The sequence below is a fragment of the Amyelois transitella genome, chromosome 7 (genome assembly GCF_032362555.1).
Source record: "Amyelois transitella isolate CPQ chromosome 7, ilAmyTran1.1, whole genome shotgun sequence".
Lineage (NCBI taxonomy): Eukaryota > Metazoa > Arthropoda > Insecta > Lepidoptera > Pyralidae > Amyelois > Amyelois transitella.
The window spans coordinates 11,696,417-11,719,204 of record NC_083510.1 but is presented as its reverse complement, the minus strand read 5'-3'; the positions used below and the strand labels follow the sequence as shown (position 1 = coordinate 11,719,204).

General features: G+C 37.6%; 3 protein-coding genes across 6 annotated transcripts; all 3 read right to left on the bottom strand.

Moving 5' to 3' along the window:
* Positions 1 to 334: 334 nt before the first annotated feature.
* Positions 335 to 7,870, bottom strand: LOC132901951 (cytochrome P450 4d2-like). 4 transcript variants are annotated; one of them, XM_060945304.1, is made up of 10 exons: positions 7,583 to 7,869; positions 7,106 to 7,208; positions 6,031 to 6,141; positions 5,060 to 5,245; positions 4,483 to 4,679; positions 3,744 to 3,798; positions 3,044 to 3,242; positions 2,289 to 2,440; positions 1,272 to 1,457; positions 335 to 570 (listed from the first exon to the last, which is right to left on the bottom strand). In XM_060945304.1, the coding sequence occupies exons 1-10, from the start codon at positions 7,589 to 7,591 to the stop codon at positions 374 to 376; spliced, it is 1,395 nt and encodes a 464-aa protein (XP_060801287.1). In that variant the 5' UTR covers positions 7,592 to 7,869; the 3' UTR covers positions 335 to 373. The 4 variants fall into 4 exon arrangements, with proteins under 4 accessions (XP_060801287.1, XP_060801285.1, XP_060801284.1 ...); XM_060945302.1 differs by having other exon boundaries at positions 3,044 to 3,236; positions 7,106 to 7,195; XM_060945301.1 differs by having other exon boundaries at positions 7,106 to 7,195; positions 7,583 to 7,867.
* Positions 7,871 to 9,271: 1,401 nt separating this feature from the next.
* LOC106130811 (cytochrome P450 4d2) lies at positions 9,272 to 14,324 on the bottom strand. The gene is made up of 10 exons (XM_013329741.2): positions 14,089 to 14,324; positions 13,575 to 13,664; positions 13,152 to 13,262; positions 12,609 to 12,794; positions 12,146 to 12,342; positions 11,944 to 11,998; positions 11,524 to 11,716; positions 10,938 to 11,089; positions 10,435 to 10,614; positions 9,272 to 9,487 (listed from the first exon to the last, which is right to left on the bottom strand). Exons 1-10 carry the CDS (start codon positions 14,240 to 14,242, stop codon positions 9,324 to 9,326), a joined length of 1,482 nt encoding a protein of 493 aa, XP_013185195.2. The 5' UTR covers positions 14,243 to 14,324; the 3' UTR covers positions 9,272 to 9,323.
* Positions 14,325 to 15,910: 1,586 nt separating this feature from the next.
* LOC106130812 (cytochrome P450 4C1) lies at positions 15,911 to 21,802 on the bottom strand. Its single transcript, XM_060945148.1, has 10 exons — positions 21,508 to 21,802; positions 20,526 to 20,615; positions 20,022 to 20,132; positions 19,434 to 19,619; positions 18,831 to 19,027; positions 18,696 to 18,738; positions 17,958 to 18,156; positions 17,496 to 17,641; positions 16,728 to 16,907; positions 15,911 to 16,106 (listed from the first exon to the last, which is right to left on the bottom strand). Exons 1-10 carry the CDS (start codon positions 21,665 to 21,667, stop codon positions 15,937 to 15,939), a joined length of 1,482 nt encoding a protein of 493 aa, XP_060801131.1. The 5' UTR covers positions 21,668 to 21,802; the 3' UTR covers positions 15,911 to 15,936.
* Between the last annotated feature and the right edge of the window lie 986 nt (positions 21,803 to 22,788).

Below are 22,788 nucleotides of genomic sequence, written 5' to 3'. Positions count from 1 at the left end.
AAAAATACATAAGTGCTTATCGATTTTCATGAAAATTGGTATGCTGTGTAATTTCCGGCACTTAATAATAGAACCACTCCATATCTTTCCCATCGACGTTCTTTCCCATGGACGTTGTTAAAGACGACTAATGGATAGGCTTATAAACATGGGATTTCTCTTGTAGGTGATGGGCTAGCAACCGTTACTATTTTAATCTAAATTCCATGAGCATAACGTGGCCTATCAGCCTTTTTTAGACTGTTGGCTCTACATACCCCGCAAAGGATATAGACGTAATTAAATGTGTGTATGTATTTAAATTAATAACTAAAAGATAAAAGAACGATAAAAATTAAATTTATTTCTAAAAATCTTTATTCGCATCTCAATATCATTTTCCATGTCTCGCTTCTATCCTCACGGGGAAATTGTCAGCTTCCTTCACCACGACTCCGAAGAGGAACCGGAGCGGGGCGGTGGGACCGGCAGAGCCCCGCGACGTGTTGGGAACGGTGGCAGGCAGCAGCCGATACCGCCGCAGCAATGTTCCTAGGGACGTCTTCATTGACATCATCGCGAATTGTATACCTGGAGGAATGATTAATTTTTTTTTTTTTAACTTTATGCACGTGAAATGTAAAGCAGGTGGACTTAATGCCGCAAGGCATTTTCTGCCAACCTTTGGACCAAACTGATGGATTTAAGTGCGTGGTGCGATAATTGTGAAAGAAATAATTATATAAATATGAATAACAGGTTACTTAATACACTTACATATAGTTTACATTCGTAAGTACCTACGACTGTAGATATATATTCTAATAAAATAAAAATACATATAGTACATAACTTGGATGACTGTAACTCCTTTTTATTTACTTTGCGAATTCCATATTGGTAAATCAGAATGAAATTAGCATAATGGAAGAAAAGTTAAATAAAATATAATATATTTAGAATATCATAGGTGGTTTAAGACAAAAGCACTAACAAACAGTGCGACAGCAGTTACAAAGTATCAAGTAAGGTAGTTATCAGTAAAATAGCAAACAGTCAAAACTAAGGTATTTCACAGATTTTAAAATAAAGTTCTGATCAAAAATTAAATTTTAAACGGTTATTATTTTCACACAAAAGTAAGGCGACCTTTTGACCTTACAACCCAAGCGATTAGTAGAAGAATACATACATGTATACATATAGTCACGTCCACATCCCTTGCGGGCTAGACAGAGCCAACAGTCTTGTCTCAGTCTCAGAATTATTGGTAAAATTATGGGCAATCTTACCAGGGCACCCCCTGGGCCCGTAGCTGAATGAAAAGTAAATGGTTAAACTTTGGTCCGGAAGGCTACCGTCCAGGAACCGCTCAGGTCTGAACTCGTCGGCGTCAGGGCCCCAATACTTGGGGTTCCTGTTCAGGGCGTAAGCGCTGATGAGGAAGTTGGTGCCCTTGGGAACTGAGAGACCTGAAGCTGGAAGAACATTGCAAGTTATAATTCTGTTACCCTGATATTCCACTGTGAGTTTATAATCATACAAAATTATGCCCGAAGCTGTCAGTTTTGGGTAAGGTTGGAGAGGAAAGGCCGCCTTGGTCAAATCTGAGCTGTCCTGGCGAAAATTCAGGAAAGGAAAACACTAATGCGCCGAGCTTGCATGAAGAGAGGTAGGTATGAAGGAATCGTGAATCGGAAAGAAGCATGTAGGTGTCGTGGTAAGCGTGGTAAGGTAAGGTGCGTGCTTACGTCTCTGGGAAAGTTCGGGATTCTGAAGTAACAGATTCTAGTTTGCTCCTTTACAAACATATAGTCACGTCTATATCTTTTGCGGGGTAGACAAAGTCAACAGTCTTGAAAAGACTGAAAGGCTACGTTTAGTTGAATGTTTCTTAACTTATCCAAGTATAAAAACACAACTATATGCAAAATCTCAACTTCCTTCTAGTTTGACTTCTACCTAAAAATCATTAAAAAAATTTCATGGACTGTTATATTCATTCATTCATTCATATAATCAGCGCTATATCCCTTGCGGGGTAGACAGAGCAAGCAGTCTTGAAAGACTGATAGGCCACGTTAAGCTGATTGGCTTTATGATAAAATTAGGATTCAAATAGTGACAGATCGCTAGCCCATCGCCTGAAAGAAGAATCCTAAGTTTACAAGCCCACCCCTCAGTCGCCTTTTATGAAGTCCATGTGAAAGAGATGGATTGGTCTTATTCTTTTTCTATATTGGTGCCGGAAACCACACGGCACACATTTATAGATGTCTGACAGTGAAATAAGAATTAAAAATGCATACGCAACACAATATCCTCCAACGCCTTCCTGGTCACGTGCGGCGCTGGTGGGTATAACCGCAGGGCTTCTTTGATCACGGCCTCCATGTATTTCAGACGAGGCAGGTCCTCAATCGTCATGTGGCGATCAGTATCACCAAACACTTCATACAACCTGATCGAAATAATCAGATATTTACTTGAAAGAAAGAAGAGTCCCAAGTTTATAAGCCCACCCCTTAGTCGCCTTTTACGAAATCCATGGAGAAGAGATGGATTGGACTTATTCTTTTTCATATTGGTGCTGGGAACCACACGGCACGTTAATAATTTTCAGAATGTATCAAACAAGTGCCATGCGTTTGCCGGCACTAATATAAAAAAGAATGGGACCACTCCGTCCTCATTTCCCGTGGATGTCGTAAGAGACGATTAAGTGGTAGGCTTATAAACTTGGGATTCTTATTTAAGGCGATAGGCTGGCAACCTGTCACTATTTGAATCTCAATTCTATCATAAAGTCAAACAGCTGAACGTGGCCCGTCAGTCTCTTCAGGACTGTTACCCCACAAGGTATCTAGACGCCAAAAAGAAGAATCCCAAGTTTATAAGCCTATTCCTTAGTCGCCTATTACGGCATCCAAGGAACGAGATGGAGTGGTCCCATTATTTTTTATATTGGTTCTTAAAAAAAACTGCAATATATTTCGCCCTTTGTGGAACCGGTCTTCCATTACTCGAAGATCTAAAATAAATAGCATCTCTGTACATTACTTACTCCTGATAAGCCTTCTCCTGGACATCAGGCCAATGCGCCAACATGGCGGCGGCTGTGGAGGCTCCGACGGCCGTGGTGTCGGAAGCCGCCATCAGGAGACCCAGGGACTCGTCATACAGGGTCGTGTGGTCGATCCCTCGCTGCTCCTTCAACTGAGCGAACAGGTGGAGGAGACTGATCTGATGGTCATCATCTGGAACTTAGGAATACATATAGTCACGTGTATATCTTTTGCGGGGTAAGCATAGCCGACAGTCTTGAAAATACTGATAGGCCACTTTCAGCTGTTTGGAATTGTGATTCAAATAGTGACAGGTTACTAGCGCATCGCCTAAAAAAAGAATCGCAAGCTTATACATTCATGGGAATGAGATGGAGTGGTCTTATTCTTTTTGTATTGGTGCCGGGAACCACACGGCACTTAGAAATGGGTCAAACAATCTTGCTCTTAACATCAGTAACGCAGCAACAACAAATCATCTTCTCTTTCCTTTACGATAAGTTTGGGAATATTTATTTTTAAATCTTATTGATAGCTTTTTAAATTTACCTCTTCAACACATATTTATGAGTAAGTCAATATCTAATTTTTATTAACTTTTACTTTAATATTCACTTTTACCCATGTATTTGATAACAAATAAAATAAATAAATAAATCAATTAAAAATATACATTTTAATGTTAAAAAGCAACCTTACCTTCAATATCATTTTTAATTCTTCTTGATGCAGCATCTGTATGTTTTTTCAAGGCCTGAAACGTACGTAAATTTAAATCTATAGATACTAATAATAGTTATAAATACGCCAACATGTCCGTATGCTTGTTACAATATCTATTATTTTAGTATAAATTATAAAAAAACACTTAGCTTTCACCCGCAGCTCGCGAGAATTTACCGCTATCTACAAAAAGCGACGAATTTAGTGCCACCTACAAAAAAAAACAGGTTTTCGCATATATCACGGAAACTTAGTTTTTACCGGGATGGAACCTTTGTTATTCTTCAGTCTCTTAATTTATACAACGTGATATTTTAAGAAGATATATTCGGTAGAAAACTTGTGAAGACGTAACATACAAATAACCTCACATTACCTACATACATACATACATATGGTCAAGTCTATATCCCTTGCGGGGTAGACAGAGCGAACAATCTTGAAAAGACTTAATGGCCTCGTTCAGCTATTTGGCTTAATGATAGAATTGAGATTCAAATAGTGACAGGTTGCTAACCAATCGCCTAAAAAAGAATCCCTTAGTCGCCTTTTAGTTGACATACAGAGAATTATGAATGTGGATGAAGCGAAGGAAGTATGCAGAGATCGTGGCAAGTGGGAAGAGGTAGTCTCTGCCTACCCCTCCGGGAAAGAGGCGTGATTTTATGTTATGTTAGTTGGCATACAAACTATACGTAACTTAGGCTTGACCAACCTTGTCCACATAACATTTGACAACGTGATCGTACTCCAGCAATTGCTTGTAAATCGAGGATCTTTTGAGCAGAAACTCTACGTGATACCATATTTGTAACAACACCTCCGCGGCCAGTTCCATGATACCGTTGATGGCCAGTCGCAACGGCTCCATCAAGTTGGTTTGGCTGTTCACGTCTATACCGAAAATAGTACCTATAAAACAGAAATTAATTTTTTTTTTTTTGTATTGGTGCCGTGTGGTTCCCGGCACCAATACAAAAAAGAATGGGACCACTCCATCTTTTTCCCATGGATGTCGTAAAAGGCGACTAAGGGATAGGCTTACATACTTGGAATTCTTTTTTAGGCCATGGGCTAGCAACCTGTCACTATTTGAATCTCAATTCTATCTTAAAGCCAAATAGCTGAACGTGGCCTATCAGTCTTTATAAGACTGTTGGCTCTTTTTGTACTGGAGCAGGGAACCACACGACATATGTATTCAAAAAAAAAAAGTCTAATATTCGGCAGACGACTGCAAGCTCGTCAAAATTCATTTTAATTCTGTATAGCTCGAAGGAAATTTTACTTACTACCAGTTATGTCCACAGTGTAAGCATTTAAATGCTCCCAAATGGAGAAGGCCTCCTTCCCTATCAAAGGTCGCAACTGCTCAACTAAAACCTCGCTGTTTTTGGCAAAGACCGGCTCAAATTTACTCACGTTCTTGTGAGATAGAAGCGCAGATACTATCTTTCTGCGCGGACGCCAAATGGCCACTGTAATAAAAAATATATACATACTTACATATAGTCTCGTTTATATCCCTTGCGGGCTAGACAAAGCTAACAAACAGTCTTGAAAAGACTGACAGGCCACGTTCAGCTTTTTGGCTCGATAATAGAATTGAGATACAAATAGTGACAGGTTGCTAGCCCATCGCCTAAAAGAAGAATCCCAAGTTTATAAGCCTATCCCTTAGTCGCCTTTTACGACATCCATAGGAACGAGATGGTCCTATTCTTTTTTTATATTGGTGCCGGGAACCACACAACACTAATAAAATTATATATCTTCAATTAAAAATTACCAAAATTCATATTCAAATTCAAAATTTTTATTCATTATTATAGGATAATTCATATCGCTTAATAATTTTCAAAACGTATGGTAATTGAACCGTATCTTTTATAAGGCATAATTATGACTTATCTTCCCCCCACTAAAGTTAATCAGGAAGATAAGAAGAGTGGCAAAGCAAAAGATATATATAGGTAACTTTTGATTCTTCTTTTAGGCGATGTGCTAGCAACCTGTCACTATTTGAATCTCAATTCCATCATTAAGCCGAGAAGCTGAACGTGGCCTATCAGTCTTTTCAAGACTGTTGGCTCTGTCTACCCCGTAAGGGATATAGAAGTGACTATATCCCTATGTATGTATGTAAATTAGCAATGTAATTGTGCAATGTGTAGCAATTAAAATATGAGAAATTGAGAGAATAAAAAAAAGCGGTAGATAACTTGAGAAATAGCTGAGAAAATGAATGAATGATGATACGGACCTTTTGCAAAGACGGAGCTGGTGCGTGTGAAATACCTGATGAGCAACATCAATTCATCCTTCTCCAGGTGGTGTTTTAGTACGTAACCTGCATCAACTGGATCTGCCAACACTGTGTGATAATTGAAAACATAAATCAACGAAATTTCTGATCAAGTTGAATGCTATTTAGCTTATTTATTTTGAAACTTTATTTCTTTTATAAAGAAAACAATTTAGGTACAAGAGGGGGACTGTATGCCGTTTGGCATTCTCTATCAGTCATCCAGCAGACCAAATAGGAAAACTTTAAGTTCGTGGTGTGATAAAGTGCATATGCATATTTCAATACATATAATAAAACAGTAAAAATATTTTGTCTGTACATTTAGTATTTTTGACTGAAATGGATAGAGGGACACTTAGAATGAAAACTAGAAAGCAAAAATATTTTTTTTGAATTTCTTGTCTGTCTGACTGTCTGTATGTATGATCACGATTATCTCCTAAAGTACTGAACCGATTTACTTCAAACATTCACCAATTGCTTTGTTTTAACTCAGAAAAACATTTAAAGTTTGTTTTATCTAAATCGGTTCACTCAAAAAAAGTTATCGTAATTTGAATGAAAATAAGTTTACGCGGAAAAATTCGAAATATACGCGGACGAAGTCGCAGGCAACAGCTAGTATATATATAAAATACATAAATACGTACAACATACATAAAACATAAAAATAAATTATATACATAAACTAATAAATTACGACGATCTGCCGAAGAAAAATCCAGCTTAGTAAGAAAATCATAGTCACGTCTATATCCCTTGTGAGGAATACAGAGCCATCAGTCTTGAGAAGACTGAGCTATTAGGCTTAAAGATAGAACTGAGATTCAAATAGTGACAGGTTGCTAGCTTATCACTACATAGTATAAAACAAAGTCGCTATTTTAGTCTGTATGCTTAAATCTTTAAAATTACGCAACGGATTTTTGAAGGTTTCTATGTATAATAACATTTATAATTTTGCACCCGTGCGAAGCCGGGGCGGGTCGCTAGTGGCCTATAAAAAAGAATCGCAATCACATCAACTCACTCAGGTAGAACCGGTGCAGCAACCACGTGGTAGACATTCCTCCATTGCTGATAGCATGGTCACCAATTTTGAATAAATTATTCAGGACTTCTGGAAATTCAAACTTAAAATATTATACAGATACTATTTAATACAAACAAATATCTTTTACAAAATGTCTGAAAGTTATTGAATACATCGCTTGTTACTTTGATTCATTCATATAATCACGTCTATATTCATTGCGGGCTAGACAGCCACGTTCAGCTGTTAGACTTAATGATAGAACTGAGATCGCCTTAAAGAAGAATCCCAAGATTATAAGCCTATCCCTCGGAAAGATGAAGTGGTTAGGTACTTTGATATCGTCATAAATACACATCAACAGACTGTACACAAATTTTAGTAACAAGTAATTGGAATAATAAAAATTTACATATTCTAAAAGAACATTTATTATATTTTAAAATATATAGTAAAATTAAAACAATCACTTACTTTCTCCATTAGTTAAATAGAGATATCCATGACCCATGAAGGGTACAAAGGGGAATCTTGAACCCACTTTTCTATACAAATTAAAGAACCGTCTGTTTCTCCATAACCACAAAACATGACAACTTAACAACAGCAATAAAATGAATAACAACATAATTTGAATAAATGTTATTTATGTAATTAAATTTAATTAGTTCTCACGTATATGTGTTGTAAGCTGCAGAAAATCTGAAAGATTTCATTGCCAATTTCTCAATCACATCTCAAAAGTGGTCAAGGCCAGTAAGTTTAACATGAATGAAGACATCGCGGCAGGGTCAAAGGGCGTGTTGAATACTTTTATGTCAATAATAACATTGTTTTTTCTGAGAAATCGATGATTGATTTGTTTATGAAAAATGCAGTGAAATTTATTCCGATATCTGTGCCTCAGGCACCTTGAAAAATATCAACAATATTGGACAAGACAATGACTAAATGATAATCAAGTCATTGTTAAGTATTCAATTTTGTCACTATGGAGAAATCATATGATGATAAGACAATCATGTCTTGATGATTAGATTTACAAACATACATATAGTCACGCCTTTTCCCGAAGGGGTAGGCAGAGACTACATCTTTCCACTTACCACAATCTCTGCATGCTTCTCTCGCTTCATTCTCATTCATAACTCTTTACTCTTGGTAAGCTTAAGTGATTAATTATCTTGTTGAATAGATGACTGTTTGTCTTCAATTTTGTCACTATGGAGAAATCATATGATGATAAGACAATCATGTCTTGATGATTAGACTTACAAACATGCATATAGTCGCGCCTTTTCCCGAAGGGGTAGGCAGAGACTACATCTTTCCACTTGCCACAATCTCTGCATGCTTCTCTCGCTTCATCCACATTCATAACTCTTTCGGGTAGTCTTGGTAAGCTTTAGCGATTATTTATCTTGTTGAATAGATGACTGTTTGTCTTTTGTACAAGATAATCCATTTTCAGTATTCTATATGTTTTTGTTGAGATTGTAATTTTGTCAAGTTCTGCCCGCTGCGAAACTCTTTGCACGTGGTTATTTCTACCATTTCTTTCAGCGCAATATAAAGGTTTCTACTTACGCCTTTATCTGAGCAATGCATTGTGGCATATTAATCTGGTTGGAGAATGCTTAACACAGAATGCGTTTCATACAATCGACCTATTAGTCGTATGAACTAGACCCCATGGTCTGGTCCAGGATTCGTATCCTGGATTGAAATTGGATCCTATGTGACCTCTGTGATTGTGGCCATCGCTATTCTAAATCTTTACAATGGCGTCAACTCTCTAGCTAATTATTTTTTTATTTAATAATTCACCAGAAAGGCAACGATAGGTTATTTGGCTTAATGATAGAATTGAGATTCATATAAAGAGGTTGCAAGCCTGTCGCCTAAAAGAAGAATCCCAAGTTTATAAGCCTATCCCTCAGTCGCCTTTACGACATTCATCGGAAAGGGATGGAGTGGTCCTATTCTTTTTCTATTGGTGCCGGGAACAGCTGAATGTGGCCTTTCATTTCCTTTCAGTCATTTCAAGACTGTTGGCTCCTTCTACCCCGCAAGGGATATAGACGTGATTATTACGTATGTATGTAATTTTAAAAAAGGTAGTTCAAAAAACTTAAAAAAATACATAAAAAAATAAAATAAAAATCATTTCATAGATAATGTTTATTTATATTCCGCAGAATAATAACAGCACGATTCAATTTCTAGCTTGGATCTTGACGCGGAAATTGTCGACTTCCTTCATGGTGATGCCGAAGAGGAACCTCAGAGGCGCGTCGGGGGGAGTCGCGGGCAACAACTTGTACTGCCGCAGCAGCGTCGCCAGCACCGTCTTAGTGGACATCATGGAGAACTGGATCCCTGGGAAACATGGTTTCTGATCATATCACATCACAATAATCACGTCTATATCCCTTGCGGGGTAGACAGAGACAACAGTCTTGAAAAGACTGCCACGTTCAGGTATTTGGGTTAATGATAGAATTTAGGATCAAATAGTGACAGGTTGCTAGCCCATCGCCTAAAAGAAGAATCCCAAGTTTATAAGCCTACCCCTTTTTTGATCACTTTATTGCCTAATATATGTTCAATATTTTGGGTGATTTTAAACTTACTTATTTGGTCTGATTGCTGGACAAATGTTTAAGCAAATAACAACAAATATTTGTCCACGCTGGGCGTAGAAGCAAGAGTACCTTATGAGTCATCATAGCTCCCTTTAAATACAAATTCTGAGATCTTTTTTGGGTAAATCGGCTGGGAATGATTATTTAATTCAGTAAAGTATTACGAATTTCACTAATCAGATAATTTTATTCTTATTTCTGTAATGATAATAGGTGCTAAGCTTTCCGATAGGACAAGATCTGAATTCTGCAATAAGGACATTACTTTCAACATAAGGTATAGGCTAAACTTATAGTAAATTGTCGCTATGAGGCTGTAGCGTAACCAATTTTTTTTTTACAAATATAAAAAAAAACATAGAAATAAATTTCACAAAAATACATGATGCGACCAAAAAGGTTTCCACTCAGCATATGCATGTGTATGATGAAGTTACACAATGCGCTGATTTTCAGTGAAACCTAGTACGGAGGAGGCTTTGCCATTCAATATAAAGGATACATATTAAAAATATCAATACAAAATAACAAGTAGACAGCGGTGCTAGGAAGCCGATCTCTTGCTTTGGTTTTAAAAGCAGATAGGCTCTTCGGGACAGGATTCTTTTATAGTCTACCAAAATGCAGGTATCTCTTCCCATATTTCTTTGCAGTGAATTGATGGGAACATTATAACCTTACCTGGACATCTCCTCGGACCGCGTCCAAAAACAAAGTACGAGGATAACTCTGGAACACTGCCATCCAGGAACCGCTCCGGCCTGAACTCATGAGCGTCAGATCCCCAGTACTTAGGGTTCCTGTTCAGGGCGTAGATGCTGATGATGAAGCTGGTTCCTTTGGGCACTTTGACTCCTGATGCTGAAACAAATAACGAAAATTATATTTACTTAAGTAAATAATTTTAATTGTCGGTAGTCCAATGGTAATCGATCGTTATCGCAATACAAATACTGCAATTTGTTAATTTCCCATTTTTAGCTAACTTCTGTCAAGTCCTGTCAAATTAGCAAAGGAAGATTAATAAAGATAGACCACCAATGTTTTTTTAAAGTATAAATAGATAAGAATCTTAGGAAAACGTGACTGAACATTCACATTCTTCTGAATCTGTAGAAACCAACCCGATGTTTGAAGAAAACAGCTGGGCAGCAAAACACTCTTATTTTAATAAAACGTCTTACGCAAAACCATGTCTTCTGCCGGCTTTCTGGATACATGCGGTGCTGGCGGGTACAGGCGTTCGGTCTCCTTGATCACGGCCTCTAAATACTTCAGGTGGGGAAGATCATCTATGGTCACAGGCCGGTCGGAGTCACCGAACACATCCTTCAATCTGTTGTAAAAATAAAATACGAAATACTTAGGTTCTTCGCACTTCGCATGAATGTATTTCATGAAAGAATTTGTAGAATGGTCATGCCGCCATCAGGCTTAGATAGGAGAAGCAAGCCAAAGACAATGTGCTTTGAGGTCGTCAAGAATGTTGAGATAAATATCCCAAAACGGAGGATTCTGAAGATAGGATAAACTTATAAAAGCCGGTCTTTAACGTATAACATGAACAAATCAGGATAGGCAAAGAAAGAGACTGATTTCTATGGAAAGTATAAAGTTTGTACTTCTTAAGTTAAAAAACGGCTATCAGTACTAAGTTCCAAGACGCACGTTTGATTATATTGACTAAACTCTGCATGATGCTTAGATAAACTGTCTTAATCTTAGATCTGAAATGAAATGATTGGATGAAAACTATACTCATCAACGTACTCTTGATAAACTTTCTCCTGCACCTCAGGCTGCCTAGCCAGCACCAACGCCACCAGAGAGATGCCAATGGCGGTGGAATCTGAAGACGCCATCAGAAGCCCCAGGGACTCGTCATGAAGCATGGTCTCGTCGAACCCTCTCTGCTCCTTCAGTTGGGAAAACAGGTGGAGGAGACTGAATTGTTTTTCCTCATCTTAAAAAACAAAAAGGTTTAATTTGTAGTTTCGTTTGTAGAAATGAATTCTACATTTCCTGGTAGTAAAATTCCCATTTAATCAAACTGTTTAAGAATATAGCGCTATAACATTCCATACCAGCCTAGAAAAGGCACACTTTATTAACTTCTTTCTTTGAATATCAAAAGGCAAACTCTCTAAGGCAGTAAAATCAGCTGTAATTACGAACGAACAAAATACTTACCCAGAACAAACTTTTCATTATTTTTTACCACAAGATCTGAATGTTTCTTCATTGCCTGAAAAAAACAATCTTAGACTGAGAGGGACAAATATTTAATTTGCAATAAAAGGAGTATTAAAAAGCGCTTACTCATACCTTTTGATAATATACATATGTATCAAACTTAATAGAATGTGCTTAGTTGTATTAAAATTGAATTTACCTTGTCTATATGATCTTTAATAACCTTGTTGTTCTTCAAAAATATTTTATAAAAACTGGTCCTTTTCATGAAGAACTCCACTTGGTACCAGACCTTCAGCACCACTTCCCCGGCCAGGTCCAACATGACGTTGATGGAATTCCTCAAAGGCTCATCCAGATTCAGTTGACTTTTGAAATCTATTCCCAAAATTGTACCTAAAATTTCAATTTAGCATTAATAATTAATTTAATTACTTTTGTCCTTTATTGGTTTTGCCTGATTTTTTCGCTTGATATAAAGGAGGTTCATTCCTAATTTTTAGTCGTCGGGATATTAGTTGACAGGACTATTTTTATCTTTGTACGATTTACCGGCTGAAGAGTCTACAGAATAATGGTCCAAAGATCAAAATTCTGTCAGCTTCAGACACAACATAAAAATCAAATTACAAGAAATAAAGAAGACATTAATAATTACTTACTACAAGTCGCGTCCAAAGTGTACGCATTGAAATGGTCCCAGATGGAGAATGCTTCCGTCCCTGCCAGGGGCCGCAGCTGTTCCACTAGAATCTCGCTGCCCTTGGAGAACACAGGTTCGAATTTACTCACATTCTTGTGGGACAACAGGGCCGTCACAATTTTCCTGCGAGGACGCCATACAGGTGCTGAAAAAATGAAGGTGCTGGTGCTGGGAAAATTTTAGCAGGGAGATTGGGAGAGACGTGAGATTTCGGAGAATCTGCATTTATGGCAAGCAGAACCTCCACATTTATGAAATGTTTAAGAAAATACTTTTTAGTATTCGCCAACGAAAGCTATGTTATGTCTTCACTGTAGAACCTATACTCAAATTCGTCACTTTCCTCTATTCTGTTCCATATTTTATTTCACAGATATTTCTGTGTATTGCTTTTCTTAGATTATAGTTAAACATTTCGTGGTCTGAATGTTCGGGTACTATATTTTCCTCATCTCCAAAGCAATCAGCATTGTATGTATTCTGTAGGCTCTATCCTACTGACCTGTAGCGAAGAGAGAACAAGTCCTGGTTAACAGTCTGACCACAGCCATCAAATCATCTTTCTCGTTATAGTGATGAAGAACATAATCAGCATCCACTGCATCTGCTAGCACTGTTGACATAACCAAAAAATTATCATGAATTCTTAATTGATATTGATATATTTCAAAGTATTTATTGCACTGTTGCTGAATTTATCTGGTAACCGTTCGGTTTTACGATAGCAGTCTACAATTTTCAAAGTAGCGTAAATTTACGACGATGGATTCTTGGAATCTACATTCAAAATAATGGGGAGATATTTCGGGATACAATCAGAAACGACCATAAATATTAGAGGTAACAGAGTAAAGTGAACTAAAGAAAACAGAGTATTCTTGATTGACAAATCAAAGAAAACAGGTATGGCTAATAATCGACCCACCAAGATAGAAACGATGCAATATCCAGGTAGTCGAGATCCCTCCATTAGCGATCGCGTGATCACCAAGCTTAAACAAATTTTGTAGGACTTCTGAAATTCATAAAATAAGTCTATAACATTATCATTGTTCTGCATAATAAATTTCCTAAAGGTAGATAATTATGATTTGAGATTATGAACAGTAAGAACTTATATTATTTTAGCACAATATTGCATTTAAGCACTAATCGATAGAAATTTAGTATTCAAATCAAATTCGTAGATAACTATTGCAGACAAGTATTCAAATATGGATGGGATGAGTTCTTTGTGTAAAACCCTGATTTACCAAATTCAGAGTCATCACCAAGAAAAAGAATAATGGATAGATGAGCCAACAGCTATTAAAAACAATTGGTAATAAATGATACAAAAAGATTAACTTTAACTCTGGGCAGTGCATGGTTAATGTCTTACATTGATTAACTAAAGTTAAGCTTCAACTTATTTGATAGTACATTGATAAAACACTTACGTTCTCTGTCCCCCATGTAAAGGTACCCATGTCCCAACAAAGGAACAGCTGGATATTTAGACCCTATCTTACGATACAAGCTTATGCGCCGTCTATCACTCCAGAGCCACAAAAAATAACAATAAAATATCAAAAACAAGCTGAAAAGAAACATTATTAAATTTTCTTTAATTATCACAAATTGATCACGTCTTCTAAGTTGCTGCAAGTGGAGATGAATTATCGTAAATCTTAATTTCAAACAAAAACCTCATAAAGGTCATATAAATGACAGGTTTTATTCGGATGGGTGACACGTTGATGAAATAACAATAAGGTGAGACACGGCAAAAAATCCAGCATAAACCCGCATATTATTTATATGTAGGTATAATATGTGTGTATATGTATATTATAATACTGGCACCAGAATCATTTGTGTAAAGGTCGTATTCAAAGTAGCTTGAGGAGAATGGGATAAACTTGTAACATGAAGTGAAATAGGTGTCGTGTGGATCTCAGCACTTTAGAACAGAGAGTCCCAAACTTATTTTGTCTACTGCCCACTTTGAGAATAAATATTTTTTTTGCGCCCCCATTTTTTCACCTATTTAAAAACCACTATAACTTCAAATTAGTTTAATTAATTATTGTGACCTATATATGTATATAATGTATATGTATGTATAGTAACGGAGAATTCTTAACGAAGCTTTTACTATAACCCGCAACTTAAAACCTGAGCGCAGTAGGTAACATACAACGGCGCTTAGGTCTCAAGTTAACTCTTACGGGCTCCACCTGCCAATAAGAATGATTATTGAAACGCAATTTTATGGTATTAAAACAGAGTATCTTTTATTAAAAATATGACTAAAATAATCAATCGTTATATAAAAACTAATGTGATGGATGAATCTGATGCTGTTCTGTTTTAATAATTATTAAATAACTATTAAAATGCGAAAGTGTGTCTGTTGCCTTTTCATTTGTTTGTTTGTGTCTACTTTCATTACGAAACGGAGCGACCGATTGACATGATTTTCATTTTTTCTACATTCAATAAAACAGCACAGATATATGAACTACGGCGTACGTAGTTTATATACTACGCTACGCGGAGAGAAATATAGAACCGAGTTTGAGCAATCTTTTAATTCATATTAATTGATGTTCACAAGTTGTTGTTGTGAGTCGAGAGCTCTTGAAGTCGTTGTTTAAGAGGCCTCCTAGCTAAATAAAATAACAAATCACTCCCACCCCGCCTCTACACAACGCCCCCATTTTCTTTCTGGGTCTCTCCCCTTAAGACCTGCAGCGCCCACAAGGGGGCGTTATCGCCCACTTTGGGAAAGACTGCTTTAGAATGAGACACTCCAATACTTTAATGGTCATTAATAATCCTTTAGGCGATGGGCTAGCAACCTATCACTATTTAAATCCCAATTCTATCACATTGAATGAATTATTATTGTTATGAAAATAAATACCAACTAATAAAAATAAAATGAAAGAATAACAGTTTCCTACTTTTTTAAACGAAAAGGAAATGACTTTGACCAAAAAAATGGAATAAATTCCTCCCATCTTCATTTTGTCGAGTTGTCATTGTTTCATGGGATACTTATTTATTCAAAGTCAGCTTTACCGAAATCGTCTCTCCTGAGAGTGCTTCTTATTAATTTTTCTTTTATTTAAAGTGCCTATCAAATTGTAATTAATTATTTATTAAAAGAAAGTTGAAATCATCATTTATTTGTGTCTTATAAAAAAAGTAAGTAAAACTGCCATGTAGAAAAAAATATAATAATATTTCAAAAAACATTTTCTAAGGTTTCAAATTCATCATTGTTCGTTCACCAATCATAATCATTTTCTCAACTGAAGCTGCAGTTGGAAGTTACCGACATGTTTCAACATGATCTCACAACGAGTTGGCAGCTCCCCAGATCCGAACCCGGCAGTGGGGGGCAGCAGCCGGTACCGCCGCACCAGCGACGCTAGCACTGTCTTCATTGACATCATGGCGTACTCCGCACCTTGGGACAGTTTTAAATTTTAATTTTGTAGGAGTTACATACATACATACATATGGTCACGTCTATATCCCTTGCGGGGTAGACAGAGCCAGCAGTCTTGAAAAGACTGAATGGCCATGTTCAGTTATTTGGCTTAATGATAGAATTGAGATTCAAATAGTGACAGGGTGCTAGCCCATCGCCTAAAAGAAGAATCTGAAGTTTATAAGCCTATCCCTTAGTCACATCCAAGGGAAAAAAATGCGAGTGGTCCTATTCTCTTTCTTTTGGTGCCGGGAACCACAATGCACAAAGGACATACTCGTAGATATGAATACAAAGTGCCATGCCGTGTGGTTCCCGGCACCACTACAAAAAAGAAAACGACCACTCCATCTCTTTCCCATGGATGACGTAAAATTCGACTAAGGGATAGGCTTATAAACTTGGGATTTCTCTTTTAGGCGATGGGCTAGCAACCTGTCACTATTTGAATCTCAATTCTATCATTAAGCCAAATAGCAGAACGTGGCCATTCAGTCTTTTCAAGACTGTTGGCTCTGTCTACCCCGCAAGGGATATAGACGTGACCATATGTATGTGTATGTATGTATGAATACAAAGACTTTAAAATTGGCTTACCGAGACACATTCTGGATCCTTTACCGAATGGTATGTAAGCGAATGGATGAGTTGGAGGATCTTCGAGAAATCGTTCAGGTCTGAAGGTGTCTGCGTCGCCACCCCAGTACTTCATGTTGCGGTGGAGAGCCCTGATGTGGATAAGAACGGTCAGGCCAGGAACTAAGGTCACACCTGGAGCTGCGAAGGAATTGTACCAAAGAAATTAACAGTACATACATACCTACATACATACATACATATGGTCACGTCTATATCCCTTGCGGGGTAGACAGAGCCAACAGTCTTGAAATGACTGAATGGCCACGTTCAGCTATTTGGCTTAATAATAGAATTGAGATTCAAATAGTGACAGGTTGCTAGCCCATCGCCTAAAAAAGAATCCCAAGTTTGTTAACCTATTCCTTAGTCGCCTTTTACGACATTCATGGGAAAGAGATGGAGTGGTCCTATTCTTTTTTGTATTGGTGCTGGGAACTACACGGCACATTAACAGTAAAATAGAATATTGGCCACACCGAAGTTAATAGATTTGTAAACTCGTTTTCAATCGAAAATTTCTAAATATGCAAAGAAATTAGACTAATTTGTTGGAGCCACCTTAACGAAAATCTATCTTTATGTCTTTGTCCTCAAATAATTTTTCAACGGTTTAAACGGTTTTCATTAAAAAGCCTACAACCAACTAGTAATTGAACCCTTTCGATAATGAGCCCAGAACTCCAATAGGTTTTAAATCTAATCTCTGATGAGAATTTTTCAACAAACCGAGTGTAAAATCTTGAGTCGGGTTCCTCATGACCAGGCACACTGGAGGATACAGTCTCAGGCTCTCTTTCAAAACTGCTTCTAAATATTTCAGCTTCAGCAAATCTTCCGCTTGAACCGGTTTGTCTCCAAGTATATCGATCACTCTGGAAAATGCAGTTTGTTAAGTCCATAGTATTAGAAAGCAACTTGGAACAGAACCCGTAATATCCCTGATGTTGTGGATACTTTAGTATACAAAACATATAAAACACAATTTCCCGAAGGGTAAGAAAGGAAAGCAAGGCAGATACTATATCTATTTGCCATAACCCTTGCATACTTCTTTCACTTCTGCTAAGCTGATACCTGGCTTACAAAGGTATTTAGGTAAAGGTTTACCCTTTCTATCTATAACAGAATATGCATTGAAAACTCTGAAAACTGAGTAAAATAGAAATACTTCACAAAATGCCTACATACTCATTATATACTTTCTCCTGTACTTTAGGATGTTTGGCCATCAGCAGGGCTGCGAAGGAGGCCCCGACAGCAGACGTGTCCGTCCCGGCTAGCACCACCACCAGCGTCTCCTCCTGCAGCTCCAAGTCTGAGAAACCCTTACCGCCTTCCGATGTGATCAGCAGGTCCAGTAAGCTTTGGACCTTGATTACTTTCTGAACTGCACAAAATAATCAGAAGCAGGCTTCAACAAAATTGAGAGAACTAAAATATAACACGAAATAATTTGAAGGCGGTGGGCTAGCAACCTGTCACTATTCGGATTCTCAAGTCCATCAGAAACCATTCGACGGCCTCTGTAGCGCAGCGGTAGTGCGCTTGTCTGTGACACCGGAGATCCCGGGTTCGAATCCCGGCCAGGGCATGATGAGAAACGAACCTTCTCTGATTGGCCTGGGTCTTGGATGTTTGTCTATATAAGTATTTATTATAAAATATAGTATCGTTGAGTTAGTATCTCGTAACACAAGTCTCGAACTTACTTCGAGGCTAACCCAATCAGTGTAATTTGTCCCGTATATATTTATATATTTTTCCTTGAAACCTCGTCTAGGTTAGTGACTCGAGGCCTTCCCAACAAAAGATATGTCAATTTCAATCGCACTCCTCACTAAAAACTACAACTCCCGCTCATGTTCATACTTGAAACCTCTCCAAAAAAATCCTATTCGGTCCACGTAGACAACAAAAATATCTTACTTGGGTCACTCTTCCTTAAATTTTCTCTTCTAGATATAATGATCTGAAAAAATAAAGAACGTTGTCAAACAATGCCATTATATGCAAGCTATGCAAAATGCAAGTCGCCAATATCAATCGAATTTCTCGACTAACCTTTCTGACAAACTGCTTCAATACTTCGGCCGAACTCTTGAACTGAGGGTAGTCAGACGACCATTTGTAAATAGAGTCAGAGTGAAACCAAGGTCGCACCATTCGAAGAGCAGCCAGCTTGCAGAACAAGGCGAAGGATCGGGGCACTGGATGCTGCGGCTGGCTTTGTGAGTTTACCTCAGTGCCCAGTGTAGTTTCTGAAAGAATACGTCGACTCTTCACTACATCTTTTGATAGTAAAGTAGAATAGAATAGATTTGTTTTCAAAATTGGATACAAGGTATCACTTATTGACGTCACATCACTTAAATCTAATTATAACTAATACCGCTTCCAAAACGCATTTGTAGAAGAAGCGGCGGAACAAACTACACTGCAGCATTTTCATCGGACGTCAAAAGTCTGTGCCAAATCTATTGCTGTGGAACAAGTAAAGATCCGCTATCCTAAACGAAAAGTCTTGGAAAAATTACTGGAATGCGCAAATTAGTGAATGTAACGGGTTCTGAATTCAAATTGCCTTTGACAGCAGATGGGCTTTTCAAAGACCTGAGTTATTCAATTTGAGGTATACCTATTAACAACATCGGTTGGTCCACATACCACAGACGGAATCCATAGAGTATCCCGTGACCTTATCGAAGATGGAAACGTCGCCGTTGTCCACATCACCTTGCAGCTTGTCCAACAAAATGTCGCTCTGCTTGGAGAAAATGGGGATAAAACTATTGAGGGTCTTCGGCGCGAATATTGGAGCTAAGATCTTGCGTCGCGGGCGCCAAATTGATACTGGAGAAAAACAAAGAATATCTATAATCTATTAATGACACATGGTGGGCTATTTTAAATAATAAGAATCTCTTTCTGAATGAATCTGACGGCCTCTGTGGCGCCGCGGGTTCGAATCCCGGTCAGGGCATGATGAGAAAAGAACATTTTCTGATTGGCCTGGGTCTTGGATGTTTATCTATATAAGAATTGAATTGAATTTCAATTCTATCATTAAGCCAAATAGCTGAACGTGGCCATTCAGTCTTTTCAAAACTATCGGCTCTGTCTACCCCGCAAGGGATATAGACGAGATCATATGTATGTATATATGTATGTTCACTTTTTATTTACTTGTGAAGAAACACACTATGTTAATTTGAAAAACTCCACTTATGTTAATTTGAAAAACTCCACTCTTACCAGGGGCAAATATACTGCCATATCCGATTAGCTCTCGAACTACTTTGTACAGATCATCCTTCTCGAGACAACCCTTCATCACCATCTCCACCATATCAGGATCCGCCACCGCTGTAACATAATTCAGACATTCATCACATATTTGGGTAGGTAGTAACAATTAAACACTACCAAAAATTGATCTTTATCAACATTGTCTATTCCTGATGTTATTTTCTTTGATTTATTGACTATTAGAGGCCGCCCGCGACTTCGTCCGCATGGAAACCCTATCAATCCCGTGGGAACTCCGGGATAAAATGTAGCCTATATGTCATTCTGGGTCTTCAGGTACCTGCATACCAAATTTCATCGTAATCGGTTCAGAAGTTTTTGCGTGAAAGAATAAAAAACATCCATACTGACATACTCACAAACTGTAGTAAAAAATAATAAAGTAAGTAAAAACCAACACAGTAAAGCTAATAAATAGTAAAATAAGTTACTTAATTAAACTGAACTTACCAATGACTAACTTGCTGACTAACCACGCGCTAACAATACCGCCATTGGCCAGAGCATCCCGACCCAGTTGTTCAAGGCTTCTCATCAGATCTGAAACCAATTTAAACCGATATTCTACTCGTAACAACATACACAACAACAGAAAATGCTGCAGTGCAGTTTGTTACCGCTTCTTCTGCACTGTGAAGTATCCTATAAATATATATTAATTTTGAATTTTGTCCTGGTTTTAGTGCCGGTTGCATTCTCACCACTGTAGGGAGGAGCCCGGGGGATGCTTTGGACCATGGATCCTGGATTGGGTGAGTCAGGTTTTTACACGAAGCGACTCCCATCTGACCTCCGTGACGTTCACAGGGGTACCTGACACGTGTTCGATCGATCATGGTTAGACATCCAGTCGCCCGAATGTTCAAGTTTCTTCAATGTACATAACCTGTTCCTTATATGAGCAACCGGACTCCTCACTTCACTCACTCCTTCAATTCTTACTACTAACAAGGGAATCTAACCCAGCTTATGGAACATGATTGAAGGACCAGGAGTTCCGTATCTCCTTTTAAGACTCTTGCGAGGATCCAGGATTTAGGATCTGCTCCTGCTATATCTCGTACATATTAATCGTTTAGGAAAATGTACCGTCGCGCATTTTTCTTATTATTTTTAACACACTTCAAAAAAATGATAATAATAAATAAATATATACGGGACAAATTACACAGATTGAGTTAGCCTCGAAGTAAGTTCGAGACTTGTGTTACGAGATACTAACTCAACGATACTATATTTTATAATAAATACTTAATATAGATAAACATCCAAGACCAAGGCCAATCAGAAAAAGTTCTTTTGTCATCATGCCCTGGCCAGGATTCGAACCCGGGACCTCCGGTGTCACAGACAAGCGTACTACCGCTGCGCCACAGAGGCTGTCAAAATAATATATTATTATGTATTATTATTTTTAACAACAATATACTACCTTCATTATCTCCCCAAACACTGGCAGCGTGTCCCAGAATCGGCAGTTTCGTGAAACTTGGTTCAGGCAGCTGTTGCGCTATTTTTGCAAACTTTCTGTTTTTCCATTTCATCAATAACAAGAGGAGCGTCAGCAAAAATAAACATATTATCCACAACATATTATACCTCTTGTTTGTTTCGGTCGGTTTGAAAATATATGTCAGATGATGAAGGAAAGCACTTGGCTCGTAGTTTGAATAAGAACATCTATTTATTTAATTGTTTTTATAGCAATAAAGACTTTTATATAAACCAGAATTATTTGACTGTTTTTACTAAGAAATCTATTAAAAACTTCGATTTATTAAAAATTTAGTCTTTTGACACCCGCCACAATTAACTGTTAATTTCTATATTTTTAGCGCAATTGTAAACTTTAACACTACTGCAAATTTTTTTTCAATAACTTTCTTTGCAGGAATTTTTTAGAAATATGTTAGTAGGTATTACCTACACCAAAGTAAATTTTAATATAGATAAAAGGACACGAGAAACGTCGTACTATGTCGTTAATTATAACTGCGCTAAGAATTTATTTTTAGTTAAGGGTTAAGAGAGGTCAGAATTGACAGTTGATTGATTGATCTTGGTGAACTAAAGAGCTAGTCAGGCCAGTCAGTCAAAAGACGGTGACATGCAGTACCTATACGAATAATATGTACGAACGCAATATGGGTTTAAGAGGACTACATCAGCTAATTGATACTTTTATAATGCGTCATTATAGTCATTCTAGGGGACATATGCAAGAAAAATACAAATCTCAAACACTGAAACGCAAATAAAAGCTGTGTTAGTTATTTAAGAGCACACCAGCGTTGCCCTTACGAAATATTGGATAATTCGGATGCATATTTCTTATATTATTTAGAAAACAATCTGATGAACTTCGATCGCGTGGTTGGACGATTTTTGTTACATACATACATATAGTCACGTCTATATCCCTTGCAGGGTAGACAGAGCCAACAATCTCAGCTGTATGGCTTCATGATGAAATTGAAATTGCAGAATAATGACAGGTTGCTAGCCAATTGCCTACAAGAGAAAATCCAAGTTTAGAAGCCTGTAGTTCTATTCTTAAGTGCCGAAAACCACACGGCTGCGTCAAACCTTACGCTGATATCTGGATAAATTGCGAATCGCGGAAATGAATAGGGGTTCCTTTAACATTGTCCAGAATACATTTATGAGGTCAGTGCAAAACAAGTCACAAGTTATACAAAAAAATTACAATAAA